This window comes from Megalops cyprinoides, chromosome 4 (assembly GCF_013368585.1).
Source record: "Megalops cyprinoides isolate fMegCyp1 chromosome 4, fMegCyp1.pri, whole genome shotgun sequence".
Lineage (NCBI taxonomy): Eukaryota > Metazoa > Chordata > Actinopteri > Elopiformes > Megalopidae > Megalops > Megalops cyprinoides.
The window spans coordinates 24,773,651-24,801,406 of NC_050586.1; the positions used below are offsets into that span (position 1 = coordinate 24,773,651).

Sequence of the window (27,756 nt, forward strand, 5' to 3'; positions counted from 1 at the left end):
ACGTATCTATTGACCCGGAGGTGGAAGTGCAACAAACTTCTTGTTGCATACATGCGCCATTCAACGAACAACCAACGCAATCCAACGCATGGAAAGTGTGCAACGCTGGAATTGTTGTTTCACCATCCATGTAGCTACTTTATGAACTATAATCAGAACAAGACGGCATTTCAGTTGAAATTACAGAACTAACAGCCCGACTAACAGTAAATCGTTTTTTGAAGCCCGTTGAGTTGAAGCAGACCGCGCGTTGCAAGGATGGCGGATGTAACTGCGCGTAGCCTGCAATATGAATACAAAGCGGTAAGTTTGTATACATCAGAAACCAATTTGAAACGTTGTGCTTGATTGTGCAGAATATGGTTGTGCAGGGGAGAAAGTGTGTAGTAATTACCGATTTGGCTTGGTAATAATTGGAAGTTTTTTTTTTTTTTACTGAGAAAATCTATCCATATGAAAATGGCCGCCTTAGTGTATAATGCAGTAAAAACGACACTGCGAGTATGTTTAGATCCACATTGAAAGTTGTGTAAATTAATCTAGTAATGCATTTAGTTGAACATTTACTGCACTGGAGTTAACAAAATAACGTTGTGCAACTTAAACGGATTTGTCACGCAAATTGTTGCTTAATATGTAGTGTATATATATTAGGACAAAATAAGTCAGGTACACCAAGGATCTGTAGTATGTCACTACCTAATTACTTAGCAAGTGCTGTCTGGTTAGGTTTTAAACTGAGTTCGTACTTTCGCTGCTGGTAATGGTGGTAAATTATTTTTCCTACTAAATGTGATGTAAAAACTAAGGAAAAGAGGGCTGGCCCGAGTCCTTCAGAATATCTGACTGAGGCCGAGGCACACCGACCAGAATCGGGCAGAGTGGCTAGTGCCCTTGTATCTTTAACCCCCAAAACAGAAAATCTGAATTACTGATTGGAGAAGCTACATGCTGATAATATGATGCATTAACAGATGACTTTACTTCTCTAAAAACATGACACATAATTAGTAACTTACAGTTTCACAACACAGAAGTTTTATATGTTATGATACATCTGCCACATATACATCTTTAAACAAACATGGTAATCTCAAGTTCTGACAGTGAGCTTGTGTTATTTTGGTATGGAGGGAAGTTTAGTCCATGTGTTATTTGTGACTAAATACAATAATTTAGGAATTAACTTATGCTTAGCTGGTGCAAACATGTACGTTTCCATATGTTCAACTAGCTCATATATCAGACTGTCATACCAAACATACCATATTTTCCAATCTTTTTGGTAGACCACATTCAGGGTGTCCCAAATGTATGTTTGTTTCATTTCCCTAGAACATGTTTACATTTCTTACTGAATCCCATAGAGCATGTTTGTAGTTGTGACACTTACAGTTTGTCTTATGCTCTAAAGCATCTAACATGATTTAAGCGTACAGAATTTTCCCTGATTTGGCTTCACAGTTCATGGGGAGTTCACACAAATGTTTGACAGTTAATTCTTTTAGCTGTTTGAACGTCATGCCTTGTGAAAATGAACATTAGTGCACATTTTGCCACCTTGCCAAATGTATTGTGGCTTCTATTGTCTAACAACTGTCTTAACAATTTGACACTTATTTTTCCTGTTATTCTGAGCTGTGCTTTATGAGATTATTTTAGTACAGTAGAAAAGTAGGGTGCATTTGGACCCACAGTGCTTAGTGGGTGCTAATCAGCTGTTATTTGGAGATTGTTTTTGGCATCCATGTTTCTTTTTGCCATATAATACATAGAATAGCCTTAAAATAGATAGAGGCTTAGGTTGTAAGATTTTATTCATGTGTTTTCAACATGTGGGTGAATTTTCCTGTTTTCAGCATTTAAAAGCATACTGTCCAGTGGTATTTGTTTTAGTGTCATCATAAAAGATACATAAGGCTTGATACATAAGTCTGGAATATTTGATCAAAAAATAGTATGTCAGAGAAATGTATTTCTGGGTTAAGGTATTTGCCAAATTAATAAATGCTAATTATTATTTATCAATTATGTCTAGAATTCCAACTTGGTCTTGCAAGCAGACAGATCTCTCATCGATCGAACGCGGCGTGATGAACCCACAGGAGAAGTGCTCTCTCTGGTGGGGAAACTCGAAGGTACCAAAATGGGAGACAAGTCTCAGAGGACCAAGCCTCAGATGTTGGAAGAGAGAAGGGCAAAGTAAGTTGGCATTTCTTTGCTGTTGACACACTCCATGGTGTGCACATGTGCAAAATGGCAAATTGTTATGACTCTTTTTGAGCTTCAGCATCCAAATTATCACAGTGATTACATTTAAGCGGCTGTCAGCCACCACAATGTGTTCGGATGTAGTGGGGTAAATATGGAAACTAATTCAGAGCATTTTCCCCTTGTGGTGGCAGTTCATCTATACACTTGTAATAAAATATTAAGTATTAATTCAGTTCAGTTAACATTATTAATTCAATTCAAATTTATGGTTGTATTTCATCATTTAATATGCATGTTTTGCTGTCTTGCTTAAGACATGGTAATATTTGGTTATGGTAATAATATCTTTCAGACCCATGGGGACTAGGGCTATTTTAAAGCAGTTAAATGATGCCAGGGAAACTGATTTTATGGTATGGTTGATTTCCATCCTTGTCCACTTTGTAGGAGACGGAAAAGGGATGAGGACAGGCATGACATTAACAAGATGAAGGGCTTCACACTGCTGTCGGAGGGCATTGATGAAATGGTGGGCATTGTGTACAAGCCCAAGACCAAGGAGACAAGGGAGACATATGAGGTTCTTCTCAGCTTCATCCAGGCAGCTCTTGGTGACCAGGTCAGTTTTAATAAAGCAAAAACCCATCATCTCTTAATATGTGCCAGTGGAATTAAAATGCAGATGGTAGATTAATAATGTTTTCTTCTGGAGTGTATTTGATTTTTTAATCTTTGTTAATTTCTCTGTTCTAATTTTCTTGGACATTTCCTAACACCCAACTCCCTAGCCACGGGACATTCTGTGTGGAGCAGCAGATGAGGTTTTGGCAGTGCTGAAGAATGAGAAGATGAGAGACAAGGAGCGTCGGCGTGAAGTGGAACAACTTCTGGGCCCAGCAGATGACACACGTTACCATGTGCTAGTCAATCTAGGGAAGAAGATAACAGACTACGGCGGTGACAAAGAGCTTCAGAACATGGGTATGACAAGGACTAAAACAAAAACGTTGGAAGGGTTGGGTGAAAACAAACTCCTTTCAAACTTCCAACTGTAAGCATAGTTGAAGTTTTCCCTACTGCACTGTAAGCTGAGTTGAAGTTTCAGAGCAATGTCTTAAAGAATGTCTTGGGTCCACTCCATGTAATTGTTGAGTCCTTATCTGTTATTTATGCTTTTGCAATTTTTTTGCAGATGACAACATTGACGAAACGTATGGTGTGAACGTGCAATTTGAATCTGATGAGGAGGTAGGTCAATGAGAGTTGATCTGAGAACTGATTTTAATGCACTGCATATTCTCCCTGTGGTAACTGCATGCTTCTGTTTGGTTTGTCTGTCTTCTGTCTCTTCACCATCTAGGAGGGCGACGAGGACCAGTTTGGGGAGGTTCGTGATGAAGGTTCCGATGAAGACAGCGAGGGTGTGGAGGCAGATGTGGGCTGCACTCTCACTGCCAATGTAAGGATCAAATCTTTATCCTTACGTGTATCAGCTTAAGCATTAGTGCTAGGCCACTATTGATCTGCGGTTCTTACGAGGTACTGGCATACCTTGAGAATTAGTGGCTGTGGTCCAAACCGCACACTGGCATACTGTATACTCATGCTCTCTGTAGTAGGTACGCTTGTCTTTTATTACACTGTATGCATCACTGTACACTGTATACTGTATGCATCAGTTGTGTACACTCTTCTGTCAGAATTCCATTCCATTGTCCAAATGCATATCCCTGAACAATGTCTTGACATTGTCACAAAATTGCACTAGCAACAACCAAAATATAATTTTACTGCAGTGTTCTCATTGCATTGTGTTAGATTGGGTATATCAATATATCAACCAATCACTACCTCAACTTGGAACCACCTCATAAGAGGTGGAAGCAGCGATGTTACGTAGGAATATGTTCAGTTCTTGCTGCATTGTTCCACCAGTTTCTTGCATATAACATTTCATTTATGGCTATTACCCTAAAATAGGCTTGCTCTCCCAGCCACTCTTGTCCATAGTCAGACCCACACTTTTGAAAGGTGTATTGCTTGATATTGCCTAAAGGAGATCAGACCAACCAGACCATTGTGCCATAAACCACACTGCATGTGAATGAATCCACATCTCTGTGTCACTTCCATCTCATGCATTCACATAGCTCACCCTATGGCATGCTTTCCCTTCCTCTTGACCCCCATTTGACATTGTCTAGTCTGACTCCTGAGTCCTTAGCTTTGTAACTCACTCTTCTCTATCCTCCAGCTTGGTGCTACAGGTGATGTGATGACAACCAAGAAGAAGGACCTGCACCCCCGTGACATTGACGCTTTCTGGTTGCAGCGGCAGCTCAGCCGTTTTTATGATGATGCCATTGTTTCCCAGAAGAAAGCTGATGAGGTGTTGGAGATCCTCAAGGTTAGGGCTGCGTTCATTGACCTGTGTCCACTTTATCGATCGAAGTGTCATTTACATACAAACATCAATTTAATGGTGAGAATAAGCCACTCAGTCCAGCCAGGCTTATCAGTGTCTCTATGGTCGAGAGTGTATCTAGGACTGTGTTAAGTATATGAGGAGAGGACACCGATGTCATTGTTAAAACTTACTTTCAATTTTGTGTTTAACTGTGTTGATATCCTGAGTACTAAGATTTGATGGGAATTTCAGAGGCTGCTGTTGCTGACTTTGTTTTTTTAGCAGTTTCTAGTAAGGCACTAGACTGATAACAGTGTGTCCTAGATGTGCTCTCAGATGTCACCTTTCCCCTTCTGCAAATATGTACTTGCGCATGAAGCCAATTAAAGTATGGACCCTTATAGTGAAGTTGTTCACTTGGTTTGGGACTGAGTGAAGGTAGAGGGGAAATACCAGTGTGACTTGTAATCATGTCTTCCTCATGGTGCTGCCCAACTTCAAGATATCAAACAGTTATCAATATCAATGAGAAATTTTGATAAATGATTATTTAACAATTTTCTTTTAAGGGGGACTGGCCACCTCAGTCAAACACCATTTGTGAGCTTTTTGTTGTGAAAACATGAATATTTCCATATTTGCTTAGACTGCCAGTGATGACAGGGAGTGTGAGAATCAGCTGGTCCTCCTGCTGGGGTTCAACACCTTTGACTTCATAAAGATCCTTCGCCAGCACCGACGCATGAGTGAGTACCTGTCAGTTTATCAGAAACAATGTACTGTTTTGACACAGGACAAATGTGTTGCTTTTCAGTAACTACATATGAAAATCTAAATATTTTCTTGTCAAATTAACCAATAATACACACCCTTGCTGTCTCTCCCCATACAGTCCTATACTGTACAATGTTGGCAAGTGCCCAGAGTGAATCTGAGAAGGAGAGAATCATAGGAAAGATGGAAGCCGATCAGGACTTGTCCAAAGTTCTCTATCAGCTGCAGGAGACTGAGAAGGAAGACATCATTCGGGTAAGGATAGAGATGGAGTGGGTGTGTTCTGAAAACCCAGTGGTTATGTCACAGTTTTCTGACAGTGTTTTTTGATTATGTATAATATGTAGTTATGTTAGGTGCAGTTTTGTCTACTGAATGAGCAGTGCTATGGCAAAAGGGTGATGAAACATGAACAGTGCATAAGTTTAAACTATCATTTTGTCAGTGTTTTGAAAGTATAGCATTCCAAGTATAGAGGTCTATCCTCCAATTGCTTGAAAGCCAACTTGGAAATGGTTTTTTTACGTGTGTACAGGAGGAGCGATCTCGCAGGGAGAGGGTCAGGAAGTCACGTGTGGACAATGATCTGGAGACTATGGACCTAGACCACGGAGAGGTGAGGACTGTAACATGAATTCACACATATGGCCTTTTGTTTGTACAAGATGTGCACTGAGATTAGGGGTGAATAGGGGGTCACAGTAATCATTCCAAACATTTCTTGATATGTCACTATCATCTTTTATAGCATTTTTTTGTCCTCAAAGTAATCACTCAAACTCGCATTGACTGGCTACATACTGCTGAATTGTCTTGTACACAGCTGGGGTCAAACAGGGGTCCCAACCCTGTTAAACGCCAAGCTACTCAAGAGCCCTTGATTCCCAGCAGTGGCATCCTCTGTTTGCGGGGTGTAGTCAAGTGCATTTGTGTAGTAGTGACAACTCGTACTACTCACTGCATTTCACAAGCTGATGTAAAATAAATGACAAAAACTCAGCTTTGAAAAACATGACCACAACAAGATTTAGCCTAACACGTTTATTTGTTTTCTATTTTGGCTGTTTGTCTTCTGTATTGATTAATATAATTAGAAGAAACAGATTGCAGCTGATGTCATGTAACATTTTTCAGCTCCACAATGTGTACCACCACATTTTTTTATTGTGTTATATTTTTTCACAGTATTTTGTTACAGCCCTAATTATTACATAATTCAGTATTGCATGCCAGTGTACCATTTCATCCCTAAATGAGATGGTAGCAAAGCATTCATGTTATCACTTCAGTGCCGTCAGCTAATCTGTACTCTCCTCTTTCCTTGTAAGTCCCTGGCTCCTCGGCAGCTGCTGGATTTGGAAGACCTTGCTTTTACTCAGGGCAGCCACTTCATGGCTAATAAGCGCTGTCAGCTCCCCGATGGCTCCTTTCGCAAGCAGCGCAAAGGCTATGAGGAGGTACATGTGCCTGCTCTGAAGCCCAAGCCATTTGCAGAGGATGAGGTAAGTGTTTATCTTGGATTTAGTATTCCTGTGTGTATTCAGTATTTAATAATAAATATTGTGTGTACAAAATATTAAAAACATTGTAAAGCAGAGTTTCCCATTTATTTCAATAAAGTGAAAGTATTATTTGAATTTTTAAAGGGTGTCTGATGGCATTTTTCCTCAATAGGTGCTGGTGGCCATTGAGAAGATGCCAAAATATGCACAAGCTGCATTTGAGGGATTCAAAACACTGAATCGCATTCAGAGCAAACTGTTCAAAACCGCCATGGAAACAGATGAGAACCTTTTAGTGTGTGCTCCTACGGTAAGTTGTAGCTTAAACTAGACCAGAATCATTGCTGCCTTTGAGAATTTTCATTTCTGAGTTATTTAAAATGTGAAATATGCATGTTACATGCAGGCAAGTGTTCTGTTGATTGTGTGACAGATTAGACATGCTGTCATATAAGGTCTAAGTTATTGCTGTCATATAGGTTGTAAGTTAGTACCTTGCAAGCTAGCTAACTGTAATAACCTGACATGTCCACACTTAATGTAAATATGGGAGTAAGGGTGACATTGTTGACATTGTTTTTAGCTTCCAACACTGATATTGAAGTGATATCAGCATATGAAGAAAATCTTGGAAATGGGGCAGTGTTTATGGGATTTTAGATTGCAATTTTTGGGTCAATTTGAAGGACCCAACGATTTTTTTAAATATTTCTTTGATATTGTGATTGAAAAATTAATCACCAATTTCAAATATGAAGTATTATTTATAATTTTTCATTACCATCATTACTCTTTGATGGAAGGATGTCATCTATTCCATGGCTTGCAGTGGCATGGCATTTCACTGCTTTGCTGTTACTTCTCTTTTTTTCCATTCTTCCTTCAATCTTGCTCGTTCCCTCTATACCTGCAGGGGGCAGGAAAGACCAACGTTGCACTGATGGCCATGCTGCGGGAGATTGGAAAGCACATTAATCTGGATGGTACCATAAACGTGGATGACTTCAAGATCATCTATGTGGCTCCCATGCGTTCACTTGTACAAGAGATGGTGGGAAGTTTCAGCAAGGTGAGTGTAAGGAATAGGAGTCCATTTTAACAGTCATTGAGGTTAAAAGGCACATTCAGCTGATATGGCTGGTTTAACTTAAACAAATACATGTTGCTAGATAGTGTAGCTAATGAGCTGATATGGCATAAACAAAGTCACTGACTGACAGAATTCCCCCTTTCTGTCAATGTGATTAATGCCCTAAGTAAGCATGGTAGGTGAGTCTTGGGTCCTCCACAACCACCGTTTCCCCTCCTGTACATTTTCGGGTCCAGAGTAAATTCTGTGTGCCAGTTTGTTCCGGTGTTAGTGGGTCTCTTCGTTGTACCATACACCAAACAAGATGGCTGTTGAAACAAACTGATGAATACAAAATGAACATAAGTTCAACTTTAAGTTAAAAATTACAGTTGAGTTGTAAAATTAAAAATCATACTTTGCTTAAAATGCCTAAATAAGTAAACTTTCTAGCCTGGAACTCCCACTGTTATGTGATGTATTTGTGTTACAAAGCATTCTAACATTTGTTAGAAATTTTTCTGTTTCACTGTCTTGTATCACATGTTTTTGTGTTCCATTCAGTTATTACTGTATGTCATGAGTGGGGGGAAAAAAGAATAGCTCTTTCTTTATATCTAAGCTTCTTTCTCTCTCCAACACCAGCGTTTGGCTAGTTATGGCATCACTGTGGCAGAGCTGACAGGAGATCACCAGCTGTGTAAGGAAGAGATCAATGCCACCCAGGTCATTGTCTGCACTCCTGAGAAATGGGATATCATCACACGCAAGGGTGGGGAGCGCACTTACACCCAGCTAGTCCGCCTCATCATCATCGTGAGTACATCTGAGTTGCCTGTATTGCTGTTCATTTTACCCTGCTGTGCCTGTCAACCTTTCTGCTATTTTCCTAGCTTAATCAGCCTAATTTTGAAATTAACCTTAGAACTCGGTGTAGTGAAACTGTTAGAAGAGCAAGCAGCAGATACATTTTCACATGTTTTGTTTTGAAGGTAGTTCATTGTAGAGGCTGGCATTTTATTCACTGATTAACATCTAGCTGGAAATTTTCATCTCGGTATATTTTCTGTACAATGTATAACTTCATACTTTTACTGGCACATTTATTTTGGAAGTTTCCAAGTTAGGTCGTTGGTGGAAAAGGTGGTAGGATTGAAAGTACATAGTTAATTCAGTCTTCACACAGGCTTATGCCATTCTTTCTTATTGTGCCGTTGCAAATTATTATTCAGCAGGGCCTGTTGTCTGGATTGTGCAGTGTAATTTAGAATAAATACCAAAAACATGCTTAAAAGGTATTTTTATCCATTGAAACAGGGAAAACATCCTTGTAGTTTTGTAACTGCAGATTACATTGTGTAATCATTCAGTACACATAGTTATGGTCTTCTCCATCTGTCTCCAGGATGAGATTCACCTTCTGCATGATGACCGAGGACCGGTTCTCGAATCTTTGGTGGCCCGGACCATCCGTAATGTGGAGCTCACTCAGGAGGACGTGCGCTTGCTGGGCCTGAGCGCCACACTGCCCAATTATGAGGATGTAGCAGCTTGCCTGCGAGTGGACCCTGCCCGCGGCCTCTTCTACTTTGACAACAGGTTAGTAAGAGACATGCTCGTTACATATGCAGTGCTCCACCCTTATTTTGAAATATGGTTGCCATGTTTTAACGTATGTTCACCCCCCCACCCAAATAAAACAAACCCTGCTACGGTAAACTGCTGACAAGGGAACTCTAACGTGAATTTGTCAAATATTTGGTGGTCAAATTGCAGGTGTTTCAGTCACGGAAGGTGCGGTTTACGTGATGTATCAAACATAATGTATCAAACAAGAAAAGTCAAGTGGTGGTTGCAAGTCGAAGCGCACACACAGGGACGGATGGTCATGTAACAGGATAGTCGTTATAAACCACAAAACATCACCACTTTATGTCTTTCACAGTTTTCGCCCGGTGCCCCTGGAGCAGACGTACGTGGGCATCACTGAAAAGAAGGCCATCAAACGCTTCCAGATCATGAATGAAATCGTTTATGAGAAGATCATGGAGCATGCTGGCAAGAACCAGGTAATGCTATCCCAGAGTCATTGTCCGATTGTGGGCATTCTGTCTGGCTAAAGGGTTTGCTTAAAGTAAATTAGCCTTCAAACATCAAGCCATATATGGTGCACCATAATATTATGTAGGACATCTGGGAATTTTTCAGGCCATGTATAGAAATATTAGGAATCTATAGATGATGACTAATGAAGTGTCCTCTACCAATCCATCCCCCAGGTTCTGGTATTTGTTCACTCCAGGAAGGAGACGGGAAAGACTGCTCGAGCAATTCGTGACATGTGTCTTGAGAAGGACACTCTGGGTCTGTTCCTCAGGGAAGGGTCGGCCTCAACAGAAGTCCTGAGGACTGAGGCAGAACAGTGCAAGGTGAGGAAGAGTGATCGTGGAGTGGAAACTGCCAGGAATCTACCCCTCATTTTCTCTGTGTTTGCAGATATTCATGCCATAAAAAACTCTTGACAACATTAGGACGCACTTTGTTCTGCATTTACCATTCTTGTCCTTTAGAACCTTGAGCTGAAAGACCTGCTGCCCTATGGTTTTGCCATTCATCATGCTGGAATGACACGAGTTGACCGAACCCTGGTAGAGGACCTCTTTGCTGACCGCCACATACAGGTAAATTTTTAATCTTGTTAAGCACTGGCCCCATCTCCCCCCTTCTACACCCTCTTTTCAGCTCAGTCTGGCAATATTAGCATAGTAAATTAAAGATATTTGTCAAATTATTTAAAGAACACACTTAATCCCACACTAATCCTCTTTACAGGTATGTGTAAGTTAAGAAGTCAAATGCGAGGTTTCTGCTAGGATTATTTTTTATTATTATGGATAGGGTTGAAAATGTTCCGTCATTATGAAATTTTGTCCGTTATCAGAAAGGCAGCATAATACAGACATTTTATGTGCCATATTTTAATGGCTCTAAACTGACATGTTCCTCGTGGAATATTTCAGTTAGTCTATTCCCATAATATTGGCTGAATTTCACAATGATTAGGTTCCATAAGTGGTAGAATGCACTGATGCTTTGAAATACATAAAACAGCAATTAAATAACGCTTTATTTATTTTAGTGCTTTAACTTAGCAGATTCATTCACGTCTGTACTATACTATTAGTCAGTAAATACTAATGTGACATTAAAAAGAAACATTATTTGGAAATTTTGGATTTTGTTTGTCAAAATGATGTATGGGTTTAAAAATATTCTATCAAAGCTTAATTTAAAGTATTGTAAAAATCTGACACTTGCTACAAATTAGAACAAAGATAATGCTGTTTGATTGAAAATAAGTATATCTTAAATGTTTCTCTGAAGCTCCCCATTTATGTCACTTCCTCTCCCTTTTGTATTTGAGGTGTTGGTGTCAACAGCCACTCTTGCCTGGGGTGTGAACCTTCCAGCACACACGGTCATCATCAAAGGCACACAAGTGTACAGTCCAGAGAAGGGACGCTGGACAGAGCTTGGTGCTCTGGACATATTACAGGTGGATATGAGCTGCAGGCATTCCTATGTTTACTATAGGCTCTGATACAAACCAGCTTTCCTCCTTTTATAGGTACAGCCACATTGCTTTCAAACATTTGTATGCCGTCTGAGTTATGTGTCCACGTGAACATGTATGATTGTTGGCACATTATCGTATGTCTTTTCCTCACAGATGCTGGGTAGAGCAGGGCGCCCTCAGTATGACACCAAGGGCGAGGGAATCCTGATTACATCTCACGGAGAACTGCAGTACTACCTGTCCTTGCTTAACCAGCAGCTGCCCATTGAAAGCCAGATGGTGGGCAAACTGCCTGACATGCTTAATGCTGAGATTGTGTTGGGCAATGTGCAGAATGCTAAGGTGGGTATCAGTCTCTTGTGTGGTTATCTTGGCTTCCAGAGAAGCAGTTGATCCCTTTTTTGGATTGTGATTACGTTAACATTAGTATGACGATGTAGGGTTAAGTCATATATGTGTCACTTTACAGGATGCAGTGAACTGGCTGGGCTACACTTACCTGTATGTCCGCATGCTGCGCAATCCCACCCTGTATGGTGTTCCTCATGATGAACGTGCTTCTGACCCCTTGCTGGAGAGGCGTAGGCTGGACCTGGTCCACACAGCTGCCAGTGTGCTTGACAAGAACAGCCTCATCAAGTATGACAAAAGGACAGGCAGCTTCCAGGTGCGTTGGTGATAAGAGGACACTGCCAGAGACTCAAGAAATGCCTTTAATTTCATCTGTGAACACCAAGGTTGTTAACTGTGCAGTATCTTCAGTGTATGAAAACGGAATGAAGAACTTTACAAGGGAACGGCTTCAGTAATAGTGAGGCTAAAGTTTTCATCACTGTATAACACTAGTGCATTTTTTTTCTCAATATTCAACATTCTCTCTAAAGGTGACCGATCTTGGAAGGATCGCAAGTCACTTCTACATCACACACGACTCAATACAGACCTACAACCAGCTGCTGAAGCCCACACTGAGTGAAATCGAGCTCTTCCGTGTCTTCTCTCTGTCCTCTGAGTTTAGGAACATCACTGTCCGTGAGGTACGTATTGTGTGTTAAATGTATACCCAATGCTTCCCAAGCACTCACCCACTTTACCTTCAAATGTACTGTTGCTGTAATTGCCCTCCGGTCCAAGCATTAAGACTGTTTAATGATTACTTGTCCTTTTATTAATTTTCCAGGAGGAGAAGCTGGAGCTGCAGAAACTGTTGGAAAGGGTTCCAATTCCTGTGAAGGAAAGCATTGAGGAGCCCAGTGCCAAGGTAGAGTGGGTGGATGAACATCTTGTGTATGGAAATTATTACTGTAAATGGAAACATTACTGAAGGTCACAGTCAAGAGAAGCTGAGTTTCGGCAAGAATACGCACATACAGTGGTGGAACCCTAGTCCAGGCCTTGGTCAGATATTTAATTTGTAATCAAGTATTTTATGTTTAAGAAGCGTTTGATATTTCTTTGCATTTTGTGAATTCCTGGAACGCACCCCTATACATGGTATATTATTCATGCCTGTGGTGTAGTTATGCCTGTAAACACGGGTGATACGTGAAAAGTAAGAGCGTACCAACTGGAGTGGTGCTCTCTGGCCTAGAAGTAGGAAGTGCTGCCAGGTGTGGACACTTTTAAATCTGAATCTGAATGGTGAAGGTTTCATGTACAACACAATAAACAACATTTTGTACAAACTCAAAAACCAGCTTACATGTCAACGAATGAGTTGTATGTAAGTTAGCTAGCTAGTTAATAGGATTTGATTCATGGCTATCTTATTAAGAGGGATAAAAGTGCTGGAAGTTAGTTATCAGTTCAAAAGCAGTGTGTGTGAAGCTCCTGTAATTTTGTCTTGCAGATCAATGTGCTGCTCCAGGCCTACATCTCTCAGCTGAAGCTGGAGGGCTTTGCACTGATGGCTGACATGGTCTATGTCACACAGGTAGATATCACTCTTTTTCACATACCCACTTACATTCTCACTTTTTCATTCTCATTTACACTGAAACAAATATCAATGGCTTTCTCTTATTGAAAGAGTTAGATTAGAGGTGTCCTCAAAAAATTAAAGCTTACCCTCACATTGGAGTCAGCATAGAAAACCACCATCTACACTGCCTACTTTTTCCACTTTATGATTGTGAACACAAACTGAATTTGGTAAAGAACTCTGTGAAGCATGGCCATGAAGCAGGTGTACACACAATGAAGACTAACGAAATCTCTCTCTAGAGTGCCGGGCGTCTCATGAGGGCCATATTCGAGATTGTGCTGAGCAGAGGCTGGGCCCAGCTGACTGACAAGACTATGAACCTCTGCAAGATGATTGACAAGAGGATGTATGTCACCTACCTGTCTTATTTGTACCTTTTTCCATGTTGACCTGTATCACATTGAACACCTAATTACCCTTCAGCAGACATGAATGCCTCTTTGTAGTATGTATTTGTGTTGGTTGTACTGGTCTTTTAAGATGGAAACTGCTCAAAGTAAATTAAATTGCAAGGATGGCCCACCATATCTCTTCAGTGAGGTTTTATGTGTTCTAATACAATAAGTGGTGCAGTTTTACATGTCAGTAACATTTTCTCCCCTGCCTCATGTGTACTGATTTCTTCTTTGTGTAAATGAGCTTGTGACTGCGTTTCTTCCTTTGATCACATCCTTGTGGTCTCTGTGTTCCTCTATCATAGGTGGCAGTCCATGTCTCCCCTCCGTCAGTTCCGGAAACTTCCAGAGGAAGTCATCAAGAAAATTGAGAAGAAGAATTTCCCCTTTGAGCGTCTCTATGACCTGAATCATAATGAAATTGGTAAGAGGACACCTGTTCCATTTATTCCTGTAATGTAAGGTTTATGCAATAGATTCTCATTGTCCGTATACAAGGTGGATTAGGGTTATATTATTTTCTCTTCCAGGTGAATTGATCCGCATGCCAAAGATGGGGAAGACAATCCACAAGTACGTTCACCAGTTTCCTAAACTGGATCTAGCAGTTCATCTGCAGCCCATCACTCGCTCCACACTGAAAGTGGAGCTCACCATTACACCAGACTTCCAGTGGGATGACAAGGTTAGTTTGTCTGAGGAGTTTGTCCACTAAATTAGAGATGGGGTGTAAAGACATTGAATGTATTACACTGATTGTGCAAACTATCTGTGAATAAGAATTGATATATCTTTGTAATATACGTTCCTGAGTCCACAAGCCTCGGCGTTCCCAAATATAGGTCACTAGCTGTCGTAGTTTTCACCTGGGTCCTCTCAGCCTGAGTATATCAATCCATATATACTACTGGGTCACTTGGTTAGCAGTGGCACTATATACAGTATACCTACCAAGCATTAGAGTGAATAAATAGGCAATTTGTACTGACTTCAACAGTGTCTAACCTATTTGCCATTAAATACACTTTGACAGCTGGAAAACCCAATGCAAATACATTTCACCTTTATCAGCAAAATGTTATAATTTGAAAAATGAATAATTGTTCTTGTAAGCTGCAGTGTTTGGGGATACCAAAAACTATGCCTCTTTTTCACATTAATATGTGTTAATTATTTGGTTGGTGGTAATCATTGGCTGCCTCCGTGGCTTGTACAGGCTATAAATGGGGCCCCTTACAAGCTGCTCCCACAGTGAATTCATTGAATCAGTTTGTAAATGAGATGATGATATCTGAAAGCAGAATGCTTGTTTCACTTGTATAGGTGATAAAAAAAGGTTCATATGAAAATACCAATAGATTTGGTTTAAATTGGTATTCCTGACAGTTGTGTCAATGCAATATTTTAACTCATCCGAATTACTGAAAGGGAATTAAAATGTGGCACAGTCTATTGTTCTGTTACCATTGGTTAAATCAGCCTGTTCTTGGAAAGTTAATGCTACAATGTTCACGACATGATCTCTCTGTCCCTTGCAGGTGCATGGATCCTCTGAGGCCTTCTGGATCTTAGTTGAAGATGTGGACAGTGAAGTCATTCTCCACCATGAATACTTTCTGCTCAAGTCAAAATACGCCCAAGATGAGCACCTGGTCACCTTCTTTGTGCCCGTGTTTGAGCCACTGCCCCCACAGTACTTCATCCGTGTTGCATCTGATCGCTGGCTCTGTGAGTGACCATAGTGTTCCTAGCAATGTCATTGTGTAGCTTCCAGAACTTCTAACGCTGTTTGTTATGTGCAAGCACAGTGTCCTCCATAGTTACTCTTACCCCATCAACATGGAATGCTTGTATTTTAAAAATGTTATACTTTAATCTTAACAGTGTAGTACTCGACAAAGTCATATTTTTCACAAATAATGAATTTTATTCCAGAAAACACAATGGTAACATTTATTCCCACCCCTACATCTAGATATCTTCAATTAGTCCGTTTCAAACGGCTATAATTTTATGTGTTCATGAAAACCTGTTTCAGAGTTTCATTCATTGCTTGTCTCACGCCCGTGAGTACCAGAATGTTAAATGTCCCTGTGCTGAGTTTTCCCACGCAGGCTATGAAATGGATTATGCCATGACTGAAAAAGGTTTATCTCTTGATTTTCCTCAGCCTGTGAGACCCAGCTGCCTGTGTCATTCCGTCACCTGATCCTGCCAGAGAAGTATCCGCCACCCACTGAGCTTCTGGACCTGCAGCCCCTGCCTGTCTCAGCCCTGCGAAACTCTGCCTTTGAAAGTCTGTACCAGGACAAGTTCCCCTTCTTCAACCCCATCCAAACACAGGGTGAGCAAGCCAAATGAATACACTCTGGTTTATAGTGCTGGTTAAAGATAACTGCAGGCATATTTAAACATAATTTTCCCAGTTCTCTTCCAATTGCCTCCATGCAATTGTCCATGGTTCGAAATAGTCAAACTGAATTCAACACATGACAGTGTCAATAAAAATGGGCAATTGTTTAATCAGATAATTTTTCTACAAGTGGCTTGAAAAAAAGCGATATCAATCACTTGCTATCAGAGGACTGAAGTACATGCAAGAAAACAAATCAAGAACGGCTCCATCCATGGAAAACTTTCTATGATGGAAGTGATGAAATACTTGATTAGCTCCAGGAACTGTACTGGGCATTAATGTGTAAGGCCCTAAGTCTTCTGTCAGGTAGGGTGGTGGCTGAAAACTGATGTCATGCAGAATAGTAATTCCATTATTCCCCAAAACTACCCAGCAGAAAAATAAACCCTCGCACTTTGTCTTCCTAACAGTGTTCAACGCAGTGTACAACAGTGATGACAACGTTTTTGTTGGGGCGCCCACGGGCAGTGGGAAGACCATTTGTGCTGAGTTTGCCATCCTTAGGATGCTTCTACACAATGCTGAGGGTCGCTGTGTCTACATCACCCCAATGGATGCACTGGCTGAGCAGGTACACTTTGTTTTTGAATGCCATAGCAGCATTCTGTGCTTGTTTTTCCTTTTCATCACCCTTTAACACCCACTGTTCACTCATTCCTTCCTCCTTCTCTTTCCTCTCTCTCCTACCTCATTCCACTCTCTCTGTGTGGGCCCCATTCTGCTGTGGCCTTCCTCTGTTTCCTCTCCCTCTGTTCCTTTCCAACCTCCCCTGGCTGTCCTCCGTCTTCTCCCATCCAGGTGTTTGTGGACTGGCACCAGAAGTTCCAGAATGCTCTGAATAAGAAGGTTGTCTTGCTGACGGGAGAGACCAGCACTGACCTGAAACTGCTGGGCAAGGGTGACATCATAGTTAGCACCCCTGACAAATGGGACATCCTGTCCCGGCGCTGGAAACAGAGAAAGAATGTTCAGAACGTCAGCCTCTTCATTGTGGATGAGACGCATCTCATTGGGGGAGAGAATGGGGTAAGTTTGGCATGGTGGGTGTGTTGTCTGAAGGAAAACTCAGGTCAATTATTTTTGATTATGCAGATAAATTAAGCTCTTTTGCCAAAACTTCCAGATACTTACTATTGGTTTCGATGTTAAATTTACTCTCGTTATAACATTTGTTGATTGTCATCTTCCCAGTTATAATAAAAACTGTCCTTTAGGCGTATACTTTTAAAACAAAGGTATACCTGTTTACTAAGGTATACTTTTATCCTATGCATTTCATTGACATGCTGTGTCGAATACAGTGCTGTGTTATGCATTGTGTATCAGTTATTCCATACACCAGTTTGTGTGAAGGGCAATATTCCAGTTATTTCATACACCAGTTGATTTAATTTTTTTCTCCAAAATACTGTTGTTTGTTCTCCCCAGTATTGAGGCCGAGGCTATTTATAAAAGTGAAACCCTGTTAAAACCATGACCTGCTTAAATTCACATATGCTCCGTATTGCAGAGATAATAAGGGGGTTACACTGTATGTAAACTTCGTAATTAAGCTGTATGTAAGCTGTCTCTTCTCCCTGTCCCTTTTTTAATCTTTTCCCCCCATTAGCCTGTGCTGGAAGTGATATGCTCGAGGATGAGGTACATCTCCTCACAGATCGAGCGGCCCATCCGCATAGTAGCACTCAGCTCCTCCCTTTCGAACGCCAAAGATGTCGCTCATTGGCTGGGCTGCAGCACCACTGCCACCTTTAACTTCCACCCCAATGTGCGCCCTGTGCCCCTGGAGATGCACATCCAGGTATGTAAGAAGATGGGATGGAAAATGGGAGAAGTGTGTTCTGGGATGGGATGTGTGAATATTTTTTCCTGGAGTCGTTTTTCAGCCTCGAATGACATATATCATCTGTTTATCATGTCTAGTTAGAAGAGTGGAAAGTAGCCAAGGTGTAATACTTCCATGGGTAGTATATGTCGAGAAAATGTGAGTTTGTATTTTAAACTTTCAGCGAGCCATGATTCAAAACTGCATATGATCGCTCTGAATAAATTTCACTATGAAGGACCCAAATTTCCAGTTATGTGTAATGCAGTTACGTGTTTCTTATGAATTGATCAGATTTATTTCATTGATCATTCATTCCTATGTAATATTATTAATCTTCTCCTGTTCAGAATTTTGCCTTCCTCCTCTCCGCTAAGCTTATCTTTCCTCCTTTGTCCTTTGAATGGTTCTCTTTGTCAGGGATTCAATGTGAGCCACACTCAGACTCGATTGTTGTCGATGGCCAAGCCCGTGTATCATGCCATCATGAAGCATTCGCCCTCCAAACCAGCCGTGGTGTTTGTACCATCTCGCAGACAGACGCGGCTCACTGCCATCGATATCCTCACTTTCTGTGCTGCTGATGTTGTCCCTCAGAGGTGAGAGGGATTTGGAAATTTACTGTCTTGTATTTTATTGCAATCTTTTACTGAGGGGACAAACCAGAGTGCGTAACAGAAAATCCAACCTAGTATTTTTACAAAGGCCGGACACTTTTTTCCCTGTGCTGTGGAGGTCTGGGCATTCATCAACACTGTTGTAATATGTCAGGTTCCTGCACTGCACTGAGAAGGACCTGGCTCCCTTCCTGGAGAAAGTGACTGACACCACTCTGAAGGAGACTCTGACTAATGGTGTTGGATACCTGCACGAGGGTTTGTCTGCCACTGAGCGAAGAATCGTGGAGCAGCTCTTCAACTCTGGTAGGGGATAAGTCCAGCCTATATATGAATGCCTGGTGATGCAGGAGTAGGCATGGGAATCTTTATGACAGAGGAACATTGTTCCGTCTGTCCGCCATCAGCCTTTGTGCACCCTTTTATTTCTAGGACTGAGGGATGGGCCATGAACTTCTAAACGGTGATCTAGAACAGTGTGTCAGGTTTTGCTTGGAAGTCTTCATAGGTTTCAGTCTGACTTGGAGACAAGTCGGTAAAATTAATGAATTTGCAGTTAAAGAACTACAAATTTCTCAGACGCACATATTCTCAGCCACATAAGTCACATACTTGTAGCATTAAAAAATGATGATCACTGTCAGCAGTAAATTACAATGTAAACAATAAAGTAAATTAATTCATTAAATTGATTAATAGTTGAATAAACAAATGTATACTATTTGTGTAAACGTAATGAAGATATTGCAAGTTGAACCAGATGCCATGTCTGTTTGCATATGTTCCCTGGTTCTCTATAGGTGCAGTGCAAGTGGTGGTGGCATCACGTTCACTCTGCTGGGGCACCAATATTTCTGCACATCTGGTTGTTGTCATGGATACACAGTACTACAATGGAAAGATCCATGCGTAAGTACCTTATTAACATAGGGACACAAGTAGAGATGTGAAACTGTCAGTTGCTGCTCATCTTATTGGACAGGTATATATCATGAATTCTTCAAGAGGTAGGAGTTCCTGCCTTCAAAACAGATTTGGCCAGTAGTGCATAGTGGTAGTATTGTCATCTTAATTCTGCTGCTTTGGCAAAACATGAATAGCATGATTCAGTGACTTCTGAGACTCCTACCTTAGGAGGTAGGTTATACTGACATATTGTAACTCAATAGTGCTGTTAGTAAAAATACTTGATTTAAACAGATTCTACAGGTTTTACGATATAATGTTAAAATGATAGATTGTTGAAGCCATTTATTAAAACATAGAGTAACAAAATATTATCGGATTTCACAGACTCCTCCCTTTTCCTCATCAGTTTCTTCCCTGGTGTTATCCCGTTGTAGCAAATGTATCTATTGTCGGCAGAGGGCTTCAAACCCCAGGCTATAAGGCTCAGCCTGCGCTTAGTGTCTTAACTGCTTCGAGACCCACCAGAGCCATTGTTTTATGTTGGTGGTTCCATTCAGGAAATAGCCACAGAATATTTCTGTTATGAGTAGAAACAAAGGTATTATTGGCAGTTATGTACCTGCTTTAATTTTTCTCATCTTGTTTAAAGGTTTTTCTCTAACAATGCATTGTATTCATTTCAGGTGATTGCATACTTACCTCAGCGGTGTCTTTTTGTGGCTGCATACAATTGTGTGAAAACATGCTTTCACCCCTAGGTATGTGGACTACCCCATTTACGATGTACTGCAGATGGTGGGGAAGGCCAGTCGCCCCCTCCAGGATGATGAAGGACGCTGTGTCATCATGTGTCAGGGCTCCAAGAAGGTGAGTCTTTTTTCTTGTTTTGTTTCCTCACTGTTCTTAACTATGACTAACAAAATATGTTTGATCGTCAAAATTTTGCCCAGACTATGTAAAAATACAACTGTTAAAGTAGACTGTGAATATGCCATCCCATCTAATGATGCTAAAAAAAGATCTATTTACATAGCCACCTTTGTATTGAACAGACTGTTCCGTAACTTGTGGAAATTTTGAAAAATATGAAAATAAGTTTTGTATATTTTTCTCTTGTATAAATTAAGAATATAGAAAGCCTTAAAGAATAATGGAAATAATGAGAATATAAGCATAGTAATAATAAGCAGAAGCCATAAAATTATTTTATCACTTTTCCTTTAGATTTGGTCAGAAATAAAGAGAAACCAGTGAAATGATTTAACTGTACAGCTAGGTTTTGTCAGACAAGTTCCATTTGTGCCTGATGCAGGAATTGGCTTAAAGTCAGCTCAAAACTGGATATAGAGCATTTTGATAAAATGCCGGATATCAAGTTTTGCTGAGGTTGGCGTGTTGGGTGTCCAACAGTGTTGAGATCCTCCTCATCTTCATTCCGACACTCACTTTTTCAGGATTTCTTTAAGAAGTTCCTATACGAGCCCCTGCCGGTGGAATCCCACCTGGACCACTGCTTGCATGACCACTTCAATGCAGAGATTGTGACCAAGACAGTGGAGAATAAACAAGATGCAGTAGACTACCTGACCTGGACATTCTTGTACCGTCGCATGACCCAGAACCCCAACTACTACAACCTACAAGGTGAGAGTTGGGGAAATGCTCGCAAGATATTCCCCATAATTTATAGATAATGTCATTTATATTGGTAACTGAGGTTAAAGCCCTAATGATAATGGGTGGAGATAAGTAATATGTATTGTAAATGCCTAAAATGAGAGGAGTTAAACTATTATGTAAAATATATCAAGCGTTTTAATAAAAGAAGAAAAAGAAAAAGCTCTAGTTTTCACTAAACAGAAGTAGCATGACAGTCGTTCAAAGGCTTTGGAAGTATTAGCAAACATTAGCATACTAAATAATTGAAGCACATCGAACTGTTGTCTGTGAGCTTCTGTAAAGCCTGCTGGTTTTTATTTTTAAATTCTTTAGTGTGGTAATTGTCATTAACAAACTGTGTCACAGACTGTGCCATGTTGAGTGCTTGAATTTGAGGTAATTTGGCCTGAAAAGTCCTTGAAAAGTCATTGAATTTGATGTTTAAATAAGTGTGGGAACCCTGTCTTATTCTCCTTACACAGGTATGTCTCACCGGCACCTGTCTGACCACCTGTCAGAACTGGTGGAGAACACGCTGCATGACCTGGAGCAGTCCAAATGCATCAGCATTGAAGACGAGATGGACGTGGCACCGCTTAACCTGGGCATGATCGCTGCATACTATTACATCAACTACACTACCATCGGTGAGTAGCCTGTGTTAGGGCTCGCTGAATAATGACAAAAGTTCTGAAATGGGAAGCTGCAAAAGTGTGCCACGTAACCTAGAATGCTGCACAGTAGAGTGCATACCTCCATCACACGGTTGTCATAGGACCTTTTAAATCTAGCCGTTTACTGCTTGTAACATGATAATAATTTTAAAAGGTTTTATTCACCAATAATGGTTTCATTTATGCTAACATACAGACACACCTTAAGAAACACATCGATCACATTATATTTGATGTAGCATTCTAAACAGAAGAATTGGCACATGAGGCACCAATTAATATAGTAAATATATTATTCTTTAGATGCGGACTGATCTGTATTTTTCTCTCACAGAGTTGTTCAGTATGTCCTTGAATGCCAAGACTAAGATCCGTGGGTTGATTGAGATTATCTCCAATGCTGCTGAATACAAGAACATTCCTATCAGACACCATGAGGACACGCTGCTCCGGCAGGTAATGTGCACAGATGTATATTTACCTGGGGGCTTCGTGATGTTTAAACTTCTACTGATTGCATTGTAGGGAATGAATTTCATCACCAAGGCAAACAGTCCACTTTCAACTGCAAACTCCCACAATTCATGTCTAGACCAAGTTTTTTCTTGTTTTCTTTTTTTTTAACAATTATCCTGATAGAATGTAATTTTGATGCAGCTCAGCCATGGGTGTTCAGTGACCACAGCATGGTATTTAGAAGCCACATCCGTCAATTGTAGTATTTTTAAATTCAGTCAGATTAAATGTAATGAGAGACAGTTAACTGAATAAGAATAAAATATTCTGTATGAATTTATTTCAAAATTAAGGAGAAATAAGTTGAATAAGCAGTCTCGACCATGCGTAAATAAATTTTTGTCGTAGGGTTTAATACAGATGGGTTTAAACAGATTGTACTAAATATGTAAAAGTGTTACCAAATGGTATGAAGGTGTGGAAAAAGGGCATTGTTTGAAAGGAACTAATTTATAGATAAATTTAAAGATAGATGTTTTGTTCTGTTATAACTGAAGGGTGAGGTAAATAGCTTTACCATCAGATTTAATTAGGTGCTTCATTTACTTTAGCTCTTAGTTGAAGCACTGTGGTGTGTTTATTAGCAATCTGATATTTGGACTGTCAACAGTCATGGTTTTCAGCAAAATATTCATTGTCCCTCCCCCCCAATCTTTTAATCTTTAGCCCTGTACACCCCACCACCCCCGAAGGTTCATGAGAGGTTTGAATATTCTGATTGTACCATGTGAATGCTCTCCCATGTAATAAATAATGATGGTTTGTGTTTTCTTCATTCACAGCTGGCCCAGAAAGTGCCCCACAAACTCAACAACCCCAAATTCAATGACCCGCACGTGAAGACAAACCTGCTGCTACAGGCCCACTTGTCCAGAATGCAGCTGAGCGCTGAGCTGCAGTCTGACACCGAGGAGATACTCAGCAAGGTGGGATTGACAACAGCGGAGGATATACTTTTTTTGTAAATAACTGCCTAAGCTGTAACATGTGGGGTGGTGGTACTGAAGAAGGCGGTAGGGTTGGTTAAACAAGAACATTTAGACAATTAGAGAAAGTACATTTAGACAACTGTGTAACTATACAGCGTAAATAAAACCATAATGTATTGGTTTGTGAAAGTAAATCCTTTTGTTTCATGTATAAATAGTTAAAGGTGTTTGAGTGTGTACAGTGAAGTCTAAAATGGGAAGTTTATGTTCTGGGAAGTTTCTCTTCATCATCATCAGAGCAGGATACATAGTGTGTTTTGGGACTTACCTGTTAGATGTTTAGTTTCATGTTTGCTTGCTGTGTGTGGTCTGTTTGTGTGGAATAATTTACTCAGTGCTTAGCGTTAGTGGAGTGATATCTCAAAATTGTGGTAATTGACTTTGTTTAGATAGCCTTATTGATTTTGTTTAGGTTAAGAAATTTTTCTTACCCTTTAATTTTGCACATGAAACAGCAATCAAGAGATTTTGAACTGGATGACTTTCTGAATTTGGTAGTTTAGGGTGAATCCCAATATGTTGAGGCCACCCTTTTGGGGAAGGAGCTGTTATAATTGTTTTGCAAAAAAAATCAGGCAGTGTTCTGACTGATGTAAATGTTCTATATGCACCTCTTCTCCACTGCAGGCAGTTCGTCTGATCCAAGCCTGTGTAGATGTGCTGTCCAGCAATGGCTGGCTGAGCCCAGCCCTTGCAGCTATGGAGCTGGCCCAGATGGTCACCCAAGCTATGTGGTCCAAGGACTCCTACCTCAAGCAGCTGCCCTATTTCACCTCCGAGCACATCAAACGCTGCACTGACAAGGTAAGAAGGGATGGCCTATGGCAACCTCACAATTGCTGCTCTTTCTCAGTTTTGAAATGTTTTGCATGTGTAGAAGCTGAGAGGTTTGTGAACACCAGTTAGAGTGAAAACACTCCTGAGCAGACATGCTTTGTCATTTAGGAATTAATTTTTTGAAGAGCATTACCTAGAGCTGATTGCGCAAGATATTTTTATTTCTGACTACATACCAAAGCTTAAATCATTTACTGATCTCATGAAATCTGGAGTTAAGGATACGATTTGGGTTTACATACAGGGCGATAAACGAAGAGAATGACTGGTGTGACAGCTTCGGTAATGACAGTTTCAATAACTTTATCCTGCTTAATTGGGCAACAATATTTGCTTTAAAAGCTACCTTAACATGGAGGTTCCCAAGTGGCTCAATCAGCAAGGTTCTTGTCTTGAGGGCAAAGGGATAGGGCTGGGTAGGTCAGCCATAAATATACATAACCAACTATATTGCTATATTGCTGGAGCGTTTGTTTGAGAAGTTTCATTATTGGAAACTATTGCTTTAGGCAAATATTACAAAATATGTACCACAGGTATACAGTTTGCTATTACAGCATTCAACAGCTAATGAGGAAAAATGTTTTATTGCATAAATTAAGTAGATGCAGAATTTTTTCCATTATTTATTTGACACTGTCATGGACCAGTTTGAAAATAGAGTTGCCTTTGCTATTGCAGCAATCCATTTCCACAGTAGTGGCTGTCCCTGATACAATGCAATAGCTATTGCCACCAGCATGCTCTAAAATGGAAATTTGACATCACAATTTTGTGTGCAAAGTAGTGAAATGTTTACCCTTTGTTCACAAGTAGGTTCATGTTTAAGTGCACCTATGAAGCAAGTGAAAATCAAACAGTGAAAATCAAACACTGCCATTTCCATCAGGTATTGTCTCTCATTTCTTTATCCCTTTGTCCCTTTCTAACTCTCTCAGGGAGTGGAGAGTATCTTTGACATCATGGAAATGGAGGATGAGGAGCGTACTGCACTGCTGCAGCTCTCTGACGCACAGATGGCTGATGTGGCACGCTTCTGCAACCGCTACCCAAATATTGAGCTGTCCTATGAGGTGGCAGAGAAGGAAAACATTAAGAGGTGGGTGGAAAAACATAAAAGGAATATTTCTAGTTTATCTGTAATGCTTTGTCCAGACCCAAAGATAGAACTTGCTGAATTTGGCCCTTTTAGCTAGTGGACCTAGCATAGCTGTGCTGTGTATATGTAAGTTTTTTTTTTTTTTTCTAATTACCCACAAATCTATTCACAGTGGAGGTCCAGTTCTGGTTCTGGTGCAGCTGGAGAGAGAAGAGGAGGTGACCGGGCCTGTCATCGCCCCCCTGTTCCCACAGGTACTGCAGATGCAGATTGGCCATACTGAATTATAGTGGCCATACTGAATTACTTAAATATATTAGTTTTAAATATTTTGGTTTGATCTGTCTAAACCCTTTCATTTTACTGCTTGCATTACACTGAGATCCAGGTAGATAGATGACACAGTTCCAAAGTTTAAACGATATATTTCATTACCAAAAAGTTCATATTCAGTGGAAATGAAAAACAGAAGTAGCTGCTGGGAGTTGTGCTGTGATTGATGTGAATGTGTTCGGACAGAAACGTGAGGAGGGCTGGTGGGTGGTGATTGGTGACCCCAAGTCCAACAGCCTGATATCCATCAAGAGGCTCACACTGCAGCAGAAAGCAAAGGTTAGTCTTGTACAATGTCCTATCTCTTGTTTTGTGTGCTTAATTTTGTGAAGCATTTTGTGGAGTACTGCTGAAAGGGTGCTACACAAAAAGGTTATTACAGTGTGAAGAACTGTTACAAAGTCATCACAATTGCCACTGTAACACTGGTGTGTTTCTAAAATATGTTGTGTACTATATGATGATGTTTTTATGACAGCTTTTTTTATTCTACTACTTTACATTTGATATATATTCTTTTTTGCCTCTTTCCATGCTAAGGGGCAGTTTCATGTGTTTTTGTAATATAAAAATGCTGTATTCACTTAATGGTTACCTTTAATAAACTAACTTCCAAACATAATTGCCGGAGGAAAATTACATTAACACTAGCCAGTCACCAGCAAAAAATTATGTCCAGTTCACTAGTAGTATAATTAATACTGATGTAAATTTATCTCTTGAGGGAAGAAGTGCTTCATTTTGAAATACAGAATACATCAGACTAGAGTTACCTGCTCCAACGAAGGTCTTTTTGTCCTGGAGGTTCAAGTTGATTTCCATAGTTTTTCAAACACTTACCAAAAATTGAACTTGTATGTCAGCCCTCACTCAGCTCATCAAGTAACAACTGAAAATATTAAAAGGTTGCTATCCAGAAAGGTGAAGACATAGTTGTTGAGACCTTCACATGCTTAACCCTACTTGCATGTAATATTTCCATTTTTTTTCAGTTTGCCATTTGTAAATTGCCTTGTGCATTTGATTGAAACTATAGTTTCTAGGAACAGATTTTCACATTTTGACTAACTTGCTGTTTCATCCTCTCCCACACCAGGTGAAGTTGGACTTTGTGGCACCAGCTCAGGGTGTACACAACTACACGCTGTACTTCATGAGTGATGCATACATGGGCTGTGATCAGGAGTACAAGTTCAGCGTGGATGTGAAGGAAGCTGACAGTGAGGGTGACAGCGACTCTGACTGAGCTAACATTGGGTGGGAATTCTGGACTCAGCCATTTAAGTCTAGAATGTCTCCATCCATGGGGCTTCTATTTCCACTCTATTTTTGTGACCATGTGTTCACTGGTAAATATCAACCCGTGATCTAAACATGAATACCCAAATCTCAGTGTATTGTGTTCATAGTTTGGGTAGTTAAATGTGATAATATGGCTTTTGTTTGTTCTGAACAAAAACATGTAAAAAGCAAAAAGCAAAGCATAAAAAGCAAACTATTTTGGAGAAATAAGCAATTGTCAAGTTAGTTTTAATGTGTAGTGAAAGGTTTAATACTGATTTGAATGTTTTTCTTTGGATCTGCTCAGTCATCATCTTTGTAGACATAATTACAATATGGAACATTTTTTTCTCTTTTTATTGCTGTCAAAATAAAAAGCAGTGCTTTAAATAGAAGTTTGAATTCATGTGCTTTTTTAATTTAGTGTATTCTATGCTCTTTACATTTATTAGTAAAGGCTTGAAATTCATATGAAATGCAAACAGCAGGTTTGCAACAATGCATAACACTTTTAAGCAGGCAATCCTATGTGACACTGAACGACAAGAACTTGGTCAGAAAAAAATGGATAAAATTGTACAATATTAGATACTCTACTCACCCAAGGCAATAATCAGATCACACTCACCACAGTCTCTGAAAACATTTATCCACCCTTCAGATCAATGTGCACAGAAAT

General features: G+C 40.2%; 1 protein-coding gene across 1 annotated transcript; it reads left to right on the top strand.

Annotated features, from left to right (window-relative positions):
- The first annotated feature begins 32 nt into the window (after positions 1 to 32).
- On the top strand, positions 33 to 27,361 carry snrnp200 (small nuclear ribonucleoprotein 200 (U5)). Its single transcript, XM_036526664.1, has 45 exons — positions 33 to 303; positions 2,039 to 2,202; positions 2,662 to 2,833; positions 3,003 to 3,195; positions 3,407 to 3,462; positions 3,575 to 3,673; positions 4,469 to 4,621; positions 5,268 to 5,367; positions 5,514 to 5,650; positions 5,931 to 6,011; positions 6,724 to 6,897; positions 7,070 to 7,207; positions 7,811 to 7,966; positions 8,612 to 8,782; positions 9,372 to 9,565; positions 9,912 to 10,035; positions 10,246 to 10,395; positions 10,537 to 10,647; positions 11,391 to 11,522; positions 11,697 to 11,885; positions 12,013 to 12,210; positions 12,428 to 12,580; positions 12,724 to 12,804; positions 13,393 to 13,476; positions 13,767 to 13,873; positions 14,228 to 14,346; positions 14,453 to 14,607; positions 15,461 to 15,650; positions 16,093 to 16,266; positions 16,749 to 16,909; positions 17,137 to 17,364; positions 17,948 to 18,139; positions 18,584 to 18,762; positions 18,935 to 19,086; positions 19,581 to 19,689; positions 20,448 to 20,556; positions 21,144 to 21,333; positions 21,831 to 21,995; positions 22,357 to 22,478; positions 23,321 to 23,464; positions 24,155 to 24,331; positions 25,303 to 25,463; positions 25,636 to 25,717; positions 25,983 to 26,075; positions 26,893 to 27,361. Exons 1-45 carry the CDS (start codon positions 259 to 261, stop codon positions 27,040 to 27,042), a joined length of 6,414 nt encoding a protein of 2,137 aa, XP_036382557.1. The 5' UTR covers positions 33 to 258; the 3' UTR covers positions 27,043 to 27,361.
- Positions 27,362 to 27,756: the final 395 nt, after the last annotated feature.

Coding starts and splice junctions, on each gene's coding strand:
- snrnp200 (XM_036526664.1), top strand. CDS start 259: ATGGCGGATGTAACTGCGCGTAGCCTGCAATATGAATACAAAGCG. Junction 7,208..7,810: donor TTTTAGTGTGTGCTCCTACG/GTAAGTTGTAGC, acceptor CTATACCTGCAG/GGGGCAGGAAAGACCAACGT. Junction 14,608..15,460: donor ACTTCCAGTGGGATGACAAG/GTTAGTTTGTCT, acceptor TGTCCCTTGCAG/GTGCATGGATCCTCTGAGGC.